This window comes from Lonchura striata, chromosome 8, assembly GCF_046129695.1.
Source record: "Lonchura striata isolate bLonStr1 chromosome 8, bLonStr1.mat, whole genome shotgun sequence".
NCBI lineage: Eukaryota > Metazoa > Chordata > Aves > Passeriformes > Estrildidae > Lonchura > Lonchura striata.
In genome coordinates, this window is record NC_134610.1 from 10,794,465 (window position 1) to 10,809,960 (window position 15,496).

General features: G+C 40.3%; 1 protein-coding gene across 1 annotated transcript in view; it reads left to right on the top strand.

Moving 5' to 3' along the window:
* ADCY5 (adenylate cyclase 5) overlaps window positions 1-15,496 on the top strand; it is a 204,633-nt gene that overhangs the window by 144,043 nt on the left and 45,094 nt on the right. Inside the window, exons 4-7 of the mRNA XM_021526071.3 lie at window positions 3,476-3,587; window positions 3,771-3,898; window positions 7,473-7,631; window positions 7,832-7,973. Of these exons, the coding sequence (XP_021381746.1) occupies window positions 3,476-3,587; window positions 3,771-3,898; window positions 7,473-7,631; window positions 7,832-7,973 (541 nt within the window). The remainder of the gene's footprint in view (window positions 1-3,475; window positions 3,588-3,770; window positions 3,899-7,472; window positions 7,632-7,831; window positions 7,974-15,496) is intronic.

Genomic DNA, 15,496 nt, shown 5'->3' on the forward strand with positions numbered 1-15,496 from the left:
AGAGCCAAGCTCAGGCAGAAGCTGGCATTGCCATGGCAGCAGCAGCTGGAGCTGTGAGCCCAGCCTGCCCCGTGTTGCCCTTCGGACATGGTGGAATCCACAGGAGCCAGCAGCTCTAACCCAGAGCTGTTCAAGTCCCTGTATCTGCCTTTCCTGTTCCCTTGCCTGGGGCTTGGGTGAGACCAGGCAGGTGTCAGGCTGGTCCCTAAGCAGAGAGAAGGATTGCAGGATCTGCCATAATCTTTTTCATTCTTTTTTCCCCGTCAGTATCATGAGCCACATAGGCCAACAGGCACAAAACTGAGCTTGCCTTGTACAGTGATGAAATCTTGAGCCAGTCCTTTCTGGAAATAGGAACTGAAATAGGAGCTTAGGAAAGTATTCACCTCTACCCTAAACACAATTTGTGGTACTTTTCAACCAAAATAAAACAGAAAGAATTTAGAAATACATATAAAATTCATGATAACTTCACTTTTCTTCCCTGTCTTTCCCAGAAATAAACCATTTTCTGTATTTTTGAGGTCATACCCTGGTTACTGCTGGACAAAACCCAATCAGATGGTAAATCTGAAGACAGTGATGGAGTGGAAAATATATCAAGAACTCTGAAACCATTACAACATTTTAATTACATACTAAACTGTTTTTTCCACAAAGCGGACGAAGGGACTGCAACTCAGGGCTGATAACTGCTGATGTCCAGGCTGCAGACTGTGTGGTCAATCCCTTCTAATCTACTCCAGCTAACAGTACTGCTAAACCACTGCCTTGCTTATCTCACAGTATTTTATAGCTATAATATTTATTTCTTTTGACCTTTTTTTGACCACTGTCATTTGCCGCACATTTTGGCACAAGGGAGGCCTGTTACTGGCATTGTCCTCCCACCAGCAAGGAAATGGCATGACCTCTGAAGACTGACAAATAGTTGGCATGAGTTGGGCTCTTCATCACAATCATCAACACCATGGTCCTTTAATAAAATCTTTTCATTGCTAAGGGTAGTCTGACATGTAAGACTGAAGTGTGGAGTTAAGAGTGGTGGGAATCTGTGTGTTTAACCTCTCAGGCTGCTAGTCTGGGTAAGATGCACTGGCAGGGTCTGGAGGTGCTTCAGATGTCTCGCTGTGTGTGTATAAGGACACAGATGTAACAGGCTTCATTTCCAAATCACAGCTCTGACTAAACACAGGATGAGGATCATGTGCTGTTCCATGATGGCTGCTGTAAGAGACATCTCTTTTCCTAGTCACTTCTGGGTTGTTGGGGATTTTAGAGGGAGCAGGTTGAATTTAAGGGTTACAAGGACTAATAACAGCAGGAACAGAAGTTCCTCAGTCCATGTTCCTCCCTTGCAGGTCATTAGCAGGGCTGGGACTGAGAAGCCTGCCTGGAGTCTCTGCTGCTGGAGCTGCAGTGCTAGCAGGAGTGTGCAGAGGGCACAGGTTGGGCAGAGGCGTAAAATGTGATTTAGTGGTTTTCAGAGTACCTTGCTGAGAGCAGAGGACAGAGGCTTCAGGCTGAGTTCCAGTTGTCAAGGACTGTTTTCTCTGACTCTTGTGTCCTGTTCTCTCTCCAGTCGCCTGGCATGAATGTGTGTCTGTCCTCTCCTCTTCAGTTCCCAGATGCCTGCTCTGTCCTCTGCCATCTCACGTGCAGTCCTTTCCATATCCTGAAGAGGTTTTCCATTCCCTGCAGCCCATGTGTCCCAGAGAGTGCCAGCTGATAGCTCAGCAGTGTGGCTGTTGGGTGGCAGAGCAGGTGACACAGCTGGCTGGCTGTAATGCACTCAGGTGCTTGGTTAGCTAACACAAATCTGCGTGTAGAACAGCTCCATAGGGCTTTGCTGATTGCTTCATTCATGTGGTTGAAATATTGCCACCATTTCACTTCTAGAAATGTCTGATCCATTTATCTAGCATGATAGTAATGGGGAATGAAGGGAGCAAACTCAGTCATTTATCCATGTTTATTAGGCATGAGGAGAAGGCTCAGGGCATCCCTGTGTAGTATTTTCAGATACACCCATTGATGTCTGAATGTCAGAGCAGCAGCTGACCTTGATTTCTCCTGTTCTAACACAAGGCTATTGCAACATGCACTCAAGCAGAGTGTGAACATGTTCAAAAACGAGTAATTTGCCATTTGCCCTGTGTTGGAAGAGGAACGTGCTTTCAACAAGATATATTTTATTACTGCCACTAGAACTAGAGACATTTCCCATTTGTACATTACATATTAGCACATACTTAAATTGCTTATGAGCAGTACAGACTTGTCTAAGCTTTCATTTGATTTCAAGTGTGTTTCTTCAGGAGGTTTACTTTTATTTGTAAATATGTGGAATCTTGATTTATTTTTGTGTGTTTTCTCAAGTGTTTAAAAATGCAAAGTATATTTTGATTCAGACATCCCTGCATTCATCTTGTTTTTTCTCTTGTACATTTTAGCATCAGTGGGACTAACAAAGAAATATTTAATGCAATATGTTTGGTTGGTGATTTATTGGACTTGAAATGTAGAAGGAAAATATGAAAAGCATGCCAGAATTGAAATGTGTTTCAGGATTTTTGCAAAAAATGCTTGTGAAAATATTTTTGTTGGTTTTGCTTTCTGACTGAAGGCATTGCAGGGAATTCCAACTGAAAACATACCTCTGCAATTTGCCTAAAACATGTTGGAGTTTTATTTTACAAAGAAACAATTTCAAAGTGGTTGTTATTTAGACCTTTAATTTCTTTTCCAAGTACATCTTGATGGGAATAATCAACTTCAAAGAACAAATCAACCACTGGATAAATGTTCCAATATACAAGTAGAACTTATGATTTTTCTATTTATATAAATGTGTGTACATGTCTACATTTTATTTTGGTTCTATATAGATAAAGTCTGCTGCTTGTTTTACTGAATAGTTTTAAATTTTCCATAATGGCTGGGTTTTGATTGCAAGTCAGTATTTTCCATGTTGTAATTATCAATGAGACAGAATCTTTGTTCAATTTTTTAAAAAAAGCCCACAACCCACTGTTGTCCTTGCAGCACAACATTAATATTGATTCACTGAAATCAGAGAGTCATTAATAATACTTGTGATTCAAATAATTGTGCTTTCAAAACAGTCCAAGCTGCTTTCACAGTGCTTTCCCAGTCCATCTTAGGTGGACCTGTGGTGTGATACCCTTATGTCACAGCTGGCCTCAGCTGGCAAAGTGTGCAATTGTCATTTGGCAGCACATTGGTCATTTTGGGCTTGCAGCCTTACTGGGAGGAGCTCCTGGGTGCTGCAGGTGGGATCGGGGTTGCATCATAATATGCATTAGAGCTGCTCATCTCCTTGTTGCTGTAGGGTGGGACACCCCACAGTCCTTCCCATCCCAGACTTCTACTGTGGAATTTATACTTATACAAATATCAGCAACAGATTTTGTAACACTTTTTTTTGTTGTTGTTTTCCCTCTCTTTTCCCAAGCATCCTCTTTGCAGACATAGAGGGTTTCACCAGTCTGGCCTCCCAGTGCACTGCTCAGGAGCTGGTCATGACGCTGAATGAGCTCTTTGCCAGATTTGATAAACTTGCAGCTGTAAGTTTTCTATCATAATTTTGTTTCCTCTTGTTTTTATTCTCTTGTTGCAAGAATGACATACTGTGCTGGTTCACTGAATTTCTTAAATATTCACTGCCCTAAAAGGCAAGCTATTGCAAGTATGAATATAAGCTGAATGTTTCTTTCTCATTTATTATTATTGTTCCTAATTTTTCTAAGGAGAACCACTGTTTGCGGATCAAGATCCTGGGTGATTGCTATTACTGTGTGTCTGGGTTGCCAGAAGCAAGAGCTGACCATGCACACTGCTGTGTTGAAATGGGAATGGATATGATAGAGGCCATCTCGTAAGTACCATATTCCCCATAGGGAAGCTCAAAACAAATGCAAGTAGATTCTCTTTCCTGTTAGTTCTTCTTAATATTAGGAGCAAAGTAACCAAACCAGAGAACTCTGGCCAGCAAAAAGGGAAAATATCTAGAACAAAAAAAAACCAAAATGCTGTTAAGGTTTGACAGCAGCAAAACAGACACTTGTGTCCATACAGTCATGTGGATATCAGAGCTCAGCCTCTTGATGAGAAAGGCAAATGTTACTGTAATTACTGGAAGTCTCATTCCCAAAGGAGAATTCCAGTGAATTACAGAATTGTGAATTCAGAGGATCAATAATAACTTTATTAAATTTCAGCCATTATTCATTTATGTGTCTTTAAACCAATTTTTTATTCACCTTAAAATTGCTCTGCTAAGGTCTGTCTTATCTAGTTCAATAAATCCTCCTCTATGTATCCCTATGCCAAAAGGGTCAGATTCAAGGCTTTCTGACTTTAGTTAAATTAATTACTGAAATAAAGAATGAAGTTGCTCTGGCACAGACTGGGACAGATTCATGGTCTTTTTCCTTTATTTCCATTTACTTCCACATCTCTATTTTTTTTTTTTTTTTTAACATGTGGTGAGTCATTGTCTGCTCCTGAGGTCAGACTAGCAACCATGTTAGCCCAGACCATTCCTGTCTTTAGAGAGTAACAAATAGGAGACCCATATCTAGTTTTATTACGTGGGGGATTACAGACAGTGTTGACTATTGTTTGCATTGTACGTGTGCTTTCACAGGCCAGTTCTTTCGGAATTCGGGAAAGGAAGATTTATTTGGTCATCCTGAGTGTATGCAAGTTCAGTCAGTTTTGGATGGTAGCTGAGCTGACCTTGATATCTACATCATCCCTGCTGCACAGACTCTCCTGCTCTTTCCCTTCTCTTTTGTTTTTTATTCTCTGAAAGCATCTTCTGAAGGATTAGTGGTACCAACAGAGAAGTAGAAGATTTCTCAGCAGTTCTCCTCTTATTCCATGCAGTAAATTGATGGAGTTTCCATTCAGCTTGATAAAATCTAGAGGCACCTCCTTTCTAAGCTTGGTACAGTACATCCTTAACCATCTGAATTTCTGCAAGGACATCAATACACACCCAGAGTTTTCAATCTCATTTTCATAACATAAATACACAGGGTGAAAAGCAGTGTTTTCACCCAGGAGACCCAATTCAAAGCACAATATGCAACAATATTCCCTTCCTTTGTATACAGTGTACACTGTCAGGACTTTCTACCTTTTCTTTCCTGGTTTTAAACTCCATTGCTTTGCACAGTCTCCTTTTGGGGTTTGCATGCAATGTGCAAAATAAGAGGAATTGCAAGTAACTAGTTTCCAGTAGCCTTGAAAGAATGCAATTTCTTCCATGAGAGATACAATTATGTAGCAGGTGACAAAGGGTCTTGTCAAACACAAGAAGCAGTAACCCTTAGCCAGCAACTCCACAGAATATTGTGTTCATTGCCCAGTTGTTGGTCTGATGAAATCCAGAGGTCTTCACGTGTTGCTGTGTAATTCCCCATAAGCTGAGTAACACCAGGAAGCCTAGACTTCATTGATGTAACTGCAACCCACCTTACTTGGAATAAACAGAACTGAGGTGCACTCAGTGTTTGTTTACAAATAGCTCTTCAGCAGCCTTTAAAACTTGTTTCCCACTCACTGTATAATGAATGCATTTAACAGTCTTATCTCTTAATAAGTCTGGAAGGTGATTCTGTTCTCACTACCCCTGCTTTCCCTCTTCCTCCCTCCTCCCCTAAGGACCAAGATAAGAGATTTCACAATTAAGGTAACCAATAGCTACTGAATATTTGATTGCAGGTAACAAATAACTACTGAACATTTGATTGCAGACTTCACCAACATTGGGCCCTGCCTGCAGACTGATTTCATCTGTGTCTAATAACAGCAGGGAGTGTTACCCCAGATAGGAAAGACTTCAGGAAAATTGTATTCACTGTACCACTGGTATAAATGAGCTGAAAAAAAAGGAAGGTAACAAAGGATATTTCGTTTGTCTAAAAAGAATAACCAAACTTGTTTGCTTCAAAGTCTGGACCAAGTCACCTCGTTATTAATGACTCTACTGAGAAAAGTTCCCTGGTCTTTGTCAGTAAAATGGCTTGGCAGAAGGTGCAGGAGGGGTTGTAGCACCCATTGGAGGGAGGAACTGCAGCTTTGTTGTTTTTATCAGGTTTATGGGTGCACCTATATTTTTCTTACTCCAACTCCTGTTCCTTACTAGACTGTTGTGTTTGGAGCTCTTTCAGTTCATGAGCCTTTAACACCTTGCCCATATCAGCTTCCTTTACCTGCTAGACAATTTCTGCTGCTTGTTAATAAAAATAATGAATGTCACTTCAGTGAGTAGGCAGTGAAACATAAAATAGGGATCATAAGGAGAAAGGAACTCAAAGAGGATAGGAGCTGTTTCAACAAAAAGTCATCTTGGACACTGTTGTGAGGGACATATTGCACTGTTATGAGTGGAGTCCAGAACTGGTCTATCTTTATTCATTCAATTTCATTAATAACTAAAGCATAAATATTAGGACTGTGTTGATATTAGGGAGTAGGGAGGACTTACCTATCCAGATGATGTTATCTAGAAAGGACTGGATGAACCTGAAAACTGAGATTGAAATCTGATAGATGTAAAGTACTTCCTTGCTGCAAGGAACTTACTACCCAAAGGAAGGGACAGTGGTATATGATGTAGGTGAATTTGCCTGTGAAGCATGGATGTTCTGGGAATGATGTGACTGGCAATAATGAGAAGCAGAGTTGTTCTGAAGGCCTCATCAAGGCTTTTCCCTACCCACACTTCTAAATATATTTCTCATGTGAACAGCTCTTGAAGTTAACTTTTGCCCTAAAGGGGAAAATCCACAAAGTATTCCAGCAGTCTTTTTGGGAGTAAGCAGAGCATCCAAAACCTCATTACATTCAGAACTTGAGTATTTGTAGCTGCCTCTTTGGAGTTACTGCAATAGATGTGGTTCTCTGGTTTTACTGCTATAAGGCCTGTTCAAGATTTCCAGTTTCAGTGGGGTATTTCACACACATATCATATTTCATCTGTGGAAGAGTTGATGCTTGGTGCCATACAGACAAATTAAGATCTCTGAAATCATTCCCTTTTTCTCTTTGCAACATGCTATTACTCTTAATGAGGCTGAGTGCTGGCAGGTTATGTCCAGCTTTGGTATGGAAATCAGAGACCAGCACTTAATCCTTTTACTGCCCCAGAGATGATTTTTTAATGTGTTCTCAACTTGATCCTGAGTTCAGTGTACATGGATTTACTCCAAGAGCTCCATGTTCTAATTAGGGCTCTTCTTGGCCAGCCTGGCCATCCAAGAGCAGTACAGCTCGTCCAGTTTTGTTCTGTTGTCCTGTTGATGTGGATGAGCTGCACCATGTGTATCTGTGAATAATTTAAGGATCATTATGGATTTTTGTGCTCTGGATGCAAGTTTGTGCTGCTGGCTGCAGTCATTCAGTTGTTAGTAAAGGCCCTTCTCCCCCATGTCTCTTTGCAGACTGGTCCGTGAGGTTACGGGTGTGAATGTCAACATGAGGGTCGGAATCCACAGTGGGAGAGTTCACTGCGGGGTCCTGGGCCTCAGGAAGTGGCAGTTTGATGTATGGTCCAATGATGTCACATTAGCCAACCACATGGAAGCAGGGGGCAAAGCTGGGTAAGTTGCTTCATCCAAGTTGTTGTGTTTATCCATTAAACTCCCACACTAAATGTGTAAGAGTAGTGGCATGGCTAAATCAATTGGGGTTTATTGCTTGCTTGTTCCAGTACATGGAACCCATCCCTGACAGGACCTGGCTTTTTAGGTGATCTCTTATCAGAGTCTACAAAACTTGCTTGTCTTTTGTCTCATTCAAGGCGTATCCACATAACAAAAGCAACCCTGAACTATCTCAATGGAGACTACGAGGTGGAGCTGGGCTTCGGAGGGGAGCGCAACGCTTATCTGAAAGAGCACAGCATTGAGACCTTCCTGATTGTGCGGTGCAGCCAGAAGAGGGTAAGACCAAACAAACTAATGCAGGCTTAGGTACCTTTCACAACTTGATGTCTCTGACACACCGAAGTAGAGCCTTTATAGATGAGACAGTTGATATTCAGTGGCAAAAATTCATGTTTCTCTCTCTTCTTCCTGAACTTTATGTGCATAGAAGGGAATAGCCACCATCTACAAAGGTGTCTGCATTGAGCGCTTTCTAATTCTTTCAAAGAAATTGTCCTCAGTTGTCTTCAAAATCATGTTGAAAAATGTTGTTAATATAGATATGTATTTCATAGAAGTCCTTAAAGGCATAGATTACAACCACAAAGATCTCGTCTCTGTTCAATTACAGCAGAGGTGATTTTGTCTGCCTGCTCACCAGATGAATGAACATGAAGATTAGAGCAGTTCCTATCATTGCTTTTCAGCCTCTCTTTCTGAAGATGAGAAAAACTGGTCCACTGTAATGACTGATCATCATTGTGACAGTAAGATGAGATCATACCAACTGTGACATGGGTCAGGCAGCACAAAATAAGGCTGAGGGCATTACTGACTTGAACTTGAATCAAGTCAAACTCAAGTGGATGTCAGCCGGTAAATCTCCTTTTTGTGACACTGCCAATAGCAAATTATCACTAGTTTGTATTATTTTTAAAAATGGTAGACTGAAATACTAGAAAAGGACCTTTTTGATCTAGTTGAGTATAGCCAATAATATTTCTCTTAGTAATTTCTGCACTGTAGCCCCTACTTTGCTATTCATAGAGTGGGCAAGCATATACAGATTGGCCTGAATTGAAAATAACTTCATGTGTTTTTTTAATCTAAAATAAATTAAACCTTCCCACATCTATAAATATGACTACCATGAGATTAAGTGAATTAGTGTTTGTGACATGTTGCAACAGCATGGTTGATTTGAATAACCAACACCTGTACAGAAAGACTTTGCTACCATTGCCTCATTTCCTGAGAGAATGGAAACCTCAAATCTCCTTAATAGATATTGTGCAAAAATTTCCAAGAAAATCCCTTATCATCTGCTAAAGAGAGAAGCTGATGTTTTGGTCTCTATCTGTTCATAAAATAAATCTCATTAACAATTGTCAATCATCAAAAGAGGATTAGAACTTGTGGTGCAAGATTATTGTTCCTGAGTATCACTGCCTGTCAATGAGCCAGCTGATGTTTTAGGTATCTAAGTCACTTCCTCTTTGCTGGGCAGATTTAAGAACATAAGCCAAAATACCCTTGTGGTTAGACCCCCATCTCCTGGAGTAGAGAGCCTATACTGACTCTTAAATACTGCAGTGACCAGGTTGTCTGCATGTTCTTGTGGAGAAGCAAAAGTTTCTCTGGAGAGAAGACAAAGATATAAGATCAGGATTCTGCTGCTTGCAAGTGTAGACAAAAAAACCTCAGAAACAGACACTTCAGAGTGCTTGGCACCTGACTTCATTTCTGAACACAAGATGTATTTTGAGTAGGAATTTGGGTAGAGACTCATAAGAGATGTGGATTAGATATAGGTTTTGAGGAACTTGCCATAGGAAAATAAAATGGACCATTCTTTCACTCCTTTATATGTTTTTATTGCAGCTCTGTTATGTAGTGTAGCCCTTAGCTGAAGTCTCTGAGCACTACTATAATGCTGCTGTAACGTGCTGCATCCCAGACTAGCTAAAAATTGGGACATTTGGATGACTTATGTAATTACTGGGCTAAACTGAGACATAAAAAAAGCAGCTAAGCAGTGTCATGGGTATTAGGTGTTTGGAGTTTGAGGAGTTTCTGGTTTGCTGCTCTCATAGCTATTTTTTATCTCTTTGTGAATAGTTTCATAGAATCATAGGAAGCCTTGGATTTGAAAGGATCTTAAAGATTCTCTTGTCCCAACCTCCCTGTCAGGGCAAGGACACCTTGCATTAGACCAGGTTTCTCAAAGCCCATCCAGCCTGGCCTTGGACACTTCCAGGGATAGGACATCCACTAGAAAGGAAAGGAAAAAGTAAAAGAAAAAAGTAAACTGAAAGGAAATTCTTGACAGTAAAGAGAAATTCTTGACAGCCTGTTCCAGTGTTTAAAGATCTCTCCCTGTTAAATCTCATTTTCACAAAATGTGAGAAAAGCTTTTGCCCACTGTCAGTTCAGTCAGTCTTGAACTTTTTGCCTGATGGCAAAGAAAGTTCTGGTACTTTACTTTTGCCTTTCATTTCTGCTTGATTTTAATGACTTCTTGTGATGTATTTAGCCAGGTTTTCAGTTCATTCTGTTCCAGTAATGGCCATAAAATGTTCACCTAACTTAGTGAAGAGTTGCTGTGAGTTGTGTCTGGGTTCCTGCTGTCCTTGCACGTAAGGCCTGGCATTAGCATTGACCTGAGAGCAGATTCAAGTAACTGCCTGAGCTGTTCCTCAGCTCACACAGCAGAATTATCTGGATACCTGGTTCATCAGTCCCACAGCCATCAAAACCCAACAACACCTTGAGTTTTGATAAATAGATAAAATATAAGGGTATGTGTTCTGTACCCTTTCTGCTTACTGTTGCCAAGGGTAACCACAATTTTGAATTTTCTGTCTTTTTTATTTGTTTAACTTTTTCACTGTGTTAATTCCATTTCTTGGGCACAGAGTAAGTGGGAGGAACATCTATCTAATATTTTTGTTCCAGGAACTGAAAATAGATTCTTCTTTGAAATTTCTTTTTTCCTTTTTAAAAATACTATTAACTGGAATAGAGTCAGTGCAGTTTTAGGAGGGGAAAAAGCTAGATTCTTCTTTAATAATATTGCTAGACCTGAAAATGTAGTCCTTGTTTTCTGTCTGATACACAGGAGAGTTGCTTTCTATTAAAAGGGAACAAAATGCAAAGTTTTAAAATCCAGTCTTTTTGGATTTTTTTTTTTTCCTCATCTTTACCTCTAGATCTGCTTTCACCTTTCTGTTTACCCTGTCCTGTGATTCTTCTGCCTTCATGGGTGAGCACTTGCCTGAGAAGCATATAGAAAGATGAAATTAGCAGGTTCTGCCATAAAGGTCTGTTGAATCTTTTTCGGTGGTTAGTTTGCTCCCATTAGTGCTAACACTGGGCTGCTCTAAGAGCTGGGTTGCTCTGGTTGTCTGTCAGCAATTGTATCCCCTCTCCCTCTCCTTTCTTCTCCTGAGACAGATTCTTCTAATGTTTTCACACAACAAAGAGACAAGCACAAGCTCTCATATTTTCTTGTTCCTCAAAGCAAAACTTTACTTTTTGCAAAGTTGGATTATCTCAGTGTCTTCTATTTATTCTGTGATGAACTAATGTGATTCCTGATACTGAAATGAAGTTTCTGTCTTTGATCTCTAAGGGAATTATGCATTTTGTACACTTAAGTGTCTCAAGTTCCATTTCTACCATGTTAGTCATCAAATGTTGGGTACTAATACTCCTTTTCTTTGTGTCTATCAAATACACCTCTGCTTTTCTTGTTAGCCAAATCCATCATTGCTCACTTGTTGCCAGGTGAGATAAGAAAAATATTCAACCAAATCTGCCCTGAGAGTAGTAACATAGTAACTCTGCTAGTAACTTTCATCCAGACTAATACCTCCTTATTCAACACTGTCTCTTGCCATTGCACTAGAAACAAGCTCTTTTCCCAGCTTCGTATTCCCCATCTGTCTTAGCCCTTACTCTCCAACACAGCACTCTGTCAAAGGCTCTGTGGAAGAAACAAAGCCAGTGAGAGCTGCTGCATTTTTTTACTCTTTAGAAAAACTTGGATTCAAGGCTGTTAATCCAAACCCAGCATTTGCTGGTCTACAAGCTCTGTGTCATGATCACTGACTAAATAGTTATTAAAAATATCTTACCAGAACTGACATGGAATTTGGCAGTTTTCCACAGATCTGGAATGGAGGTTGTCTTTCTGACTTCAGCACATCACACTTCAAGTTTTGCTTCCAGACATGGTTTTGTGGGACTTGGCAGTGCTGTATTTAATGATCTTAAATGCATTCTAAATTATTCTATAATTCAATGTTTTCCATTTATAACCTTATGCTTATGAGCCTTCTTCCCTTTTGCCTCTACTGTAGTAGTGATTACCTGGAAAAAAACAATCTGCTCCTTTGTTCTACAGTAATGAAAAACTGTAAGTTTCTGTTATCCTCACATGGTATAGGGTGATTTGCACAGGGTAGCTTTGATTCTTATCCAATTAATTTTCACAGTCATTTGGATGTGTATTTCTAATGGACTTAATACATTAGCATGGTAGAAATACAGGAATTCTCCAAGGAGATGTTTGCCTTTCTTCCTTACTGGCTTCATTCTTTGCCCAAAAGTCTGTATTTCTAGATAAACAGGAATTTATCAGCTAGAATTACTAAAACTGTTGCCCACATTTTAGTGATTCCCAAACTTAACCCCTAGGCATTGCAATGACCTGCAGAACAATTTCTTTACCCTTCTACAGAGTGGTTTTGTTTTATCCATGGTTTTCAGCTTACCCTGCAGACTGTAGCATTCATATTGCTTATCTCTGGTCCTCCACCTTCACAACTTTTATATCTGCCCTTCTGAATCTTATTCAATACAGTTGTCCCAGTCATTATTGCTATCTTATCACTTCTCTGATATTCTTACAATACTCCATTTACTTATTCCCAGTTCTTGTGCTGCCCAAGTTTCTGGTGTCTGTACAGGAGTGTGTCACTCGGTGGTTGTTGCTCGCTTTCTGCTCTTCTCTGAGATCAGGTGCTGCACTAATTTGCAGAACCATCACACCTACTCTTCCCAGCACTTCAGAGCTTTACTCTGAGAAGAGTGGAAAAGTGTGTGTTTGGAGGAGTGGGAAAAAGACCTTAAGAGGAATTAGATTTTAACAGCACATAGTTTTACAGTTAGTTTTATCATCCTCAACATTGTCACAAATCTAGGGGAATGCTTTGCTTTGGACACGAGAAGAAACAAAATGTGCCTGCAAACAGATGAGCGATACTGCTGACCAAACAACTGTGCTGAGTGCACAAAGTTTCTGCAAAGGGAAAAGATGTTTATTTTTTCTAATGTCTTTCAATTGATTACACTTGGGTGTTTCTTTTAACAATAGCAGGTACACACCAGTTTCAGAAAGGATTGTTGATGGTGGCCTTAAAACAGCTCAACAAAACTTTGGCTGTAACTCCTAGAAAAACAATTCTCATTCTTTTCTAAATAGCACCCTGGAATTCCGTCCAGCTGAAGAAACAAAATGGTCCTTTAAATGTTGAGCATGTGACTCTCCTAAAACACAATCAATCTAATGTGATGACTCCTCAATTTAACACATTTAATCAGAGCTCAGCAGGGTTCCACTCATGTAGATTTATGAAGGCAGTGCTTTGGAGCATGTAACACCACCAGGAACATCATGCACATGTCAGAAGGACTTCAAGAAAATTTAAATTATATGTAGCTAAATCTGATTGGGTCGATCCATAATCGGATTTCACTGTTGCACTGATAGTGATCAATGTGTTGGAAAATCCTATCAAACACACACTAAAGAAGTAGCAGGCATTCTTGATTCAATTGGTAACTACAAGAAAACCCCAGCTCTTTCTGAAGTTTTGCTGTAGCATTACTGTAGCTCAGTGTGTGGGAACTGGTGGTGTGGTGGGAACACAATAAAACCCCTGGGAATCAGATTTACAGTCTCTTTGTGAGTCCAGATTTGAAAAGTTCCCACAACGGCTTTCTGGAGTTTAGCCACCTAAAATCTGAAAAACTCATTGCTGTCAGAAATTTTGCACCTTCTGCTCTTGTTGGTAGTACCTGTAATGAGTAGGATTGAAGGGTATCACCACTTCTCTTTCTTTATTCTTCTTTTCCAGTCTTGTTATGCCTTAGGCAGACTTGTGTGCAAGTTGTCCTTATGCTGTCACTTAGCCAGGAAGAAACAGAGGAGGCATCCTCATAAATTTCCACAGAGGAGCTGTGACCCATCTAATGCTTCATTTTTAGAGTTTGTTATTTTCATCACCCACTGAACAAGTTATTTTGCAGAAAATAAATTATCTCAAGTTTTTAAAGCAACATGTTTTATTTTTTCTTTAATAAGTGTTGATGTTAACAGTAAAGTCCTATTATTCAAGATGATATAGTAGCACATTATGTAACATGGAAAAGCAGAAGTGCACTGTGCTTGTGTTTTAATCTGATGGGAAATATTGCTGAAACATCGTCCACAATCCCGTGGAAACTTCCTCTAAGAGGTGGGGGGGAAATAATGCCAGAGTTCATGAAGCCATGGAAAATTTATGGTGCCTGACCTCATGGTTAGAAACAATCTCAGAATTACATGTTTACCCATTTTCCTGTTCTTACCTCAATCCACATGTGCCATAAATATGTATGAGGTCATTAATTTCCTTCAAATTCATCAAGCAGTCCTTCAGACTCACTAGCACTTGCAGCAGGTATGAGGATCACTCATGGGCTGAGAGGGGTAGTATGTCTTCATGGACTTTGGCATTAAAGCTTCTCTCAAATTCTAAACAAATTTACTAACTCATGGGGCAAAAACCTGCTTAATAACACTTTTATCATCTGTTGATGTAAAGGCATTTGTAAAATAACCAAATAGTTTTGCTTTTATGGGTCCCCAGCCTAGTTTCAACATCTGAGGTTTTTTATTCCATTTGGTTTAAAACCCTCCCCTTAGTTGGAATAAAATGGATTGACAGTGTCACTTCTGTTATTGAAAAACAATATCTATTTGCTTGGAGATAATGAAACTGTATTTCCTAGCAGCTTTCTGGCATCACATCATAAAAGAAGCATAACTATGAAAAAGATTGCATAAGTGAAAAAAGCCACAAGAAAGTATTACAAATTATGGCAAAGAGTATAAAGAGCAACAAGTCTTAAAAAACAAAACCTCAAACCAGCTCAAATCTGGACATCAAGATTTCATCACATTAATGTATTTTTAGAAATATTTAAAAGATGTGTCTCCTGGAGGTTATCCAGTGGCTCTGTCATGGTTACTCATGTGAAACTCAGCCGGTGCCAAGTGCTGGAATTTTCAGGTTTTGCAGATGAACCAGTGGTGTGTTCAATGGGAAGAGGTGATGTGGGAGGCACTTGCTGTCCTGGGGGCATCCATGTGGGAGCACCTATGGCTCTCCCGACAGTCATCCCGCTCCCACACGGGTTCCTCATGTACCTACACTTGTCACCCTGGCTGGGTGGTCTTTGCTGGCACCCTGGAGCTGCAGGATGCCAGCTGTCACGGGGTCAGCTGGCAGTGGGGCACAGGGCTCCTGTCACAGGTGGCCCCATGTCCCCAGCCCGTGGCCATGAAACTGCAGCCCCACATGCTCTGCAATGTTGGGTGCCCATGTGGTGAGCTGTGGTCTCGAGGGAAATGTTGTCATTGTAGCTGTCTCTTCCTTGCAAGGAGAGAGGAGATGATTTCCCATGCTTGTCAATCAGGCAGCTTTCTCCAGCACTGAATTTCAGCAAGCCTTTTAAAATTTCCTTTTAAAAATCCTAATTTAAGGCAGCATAGC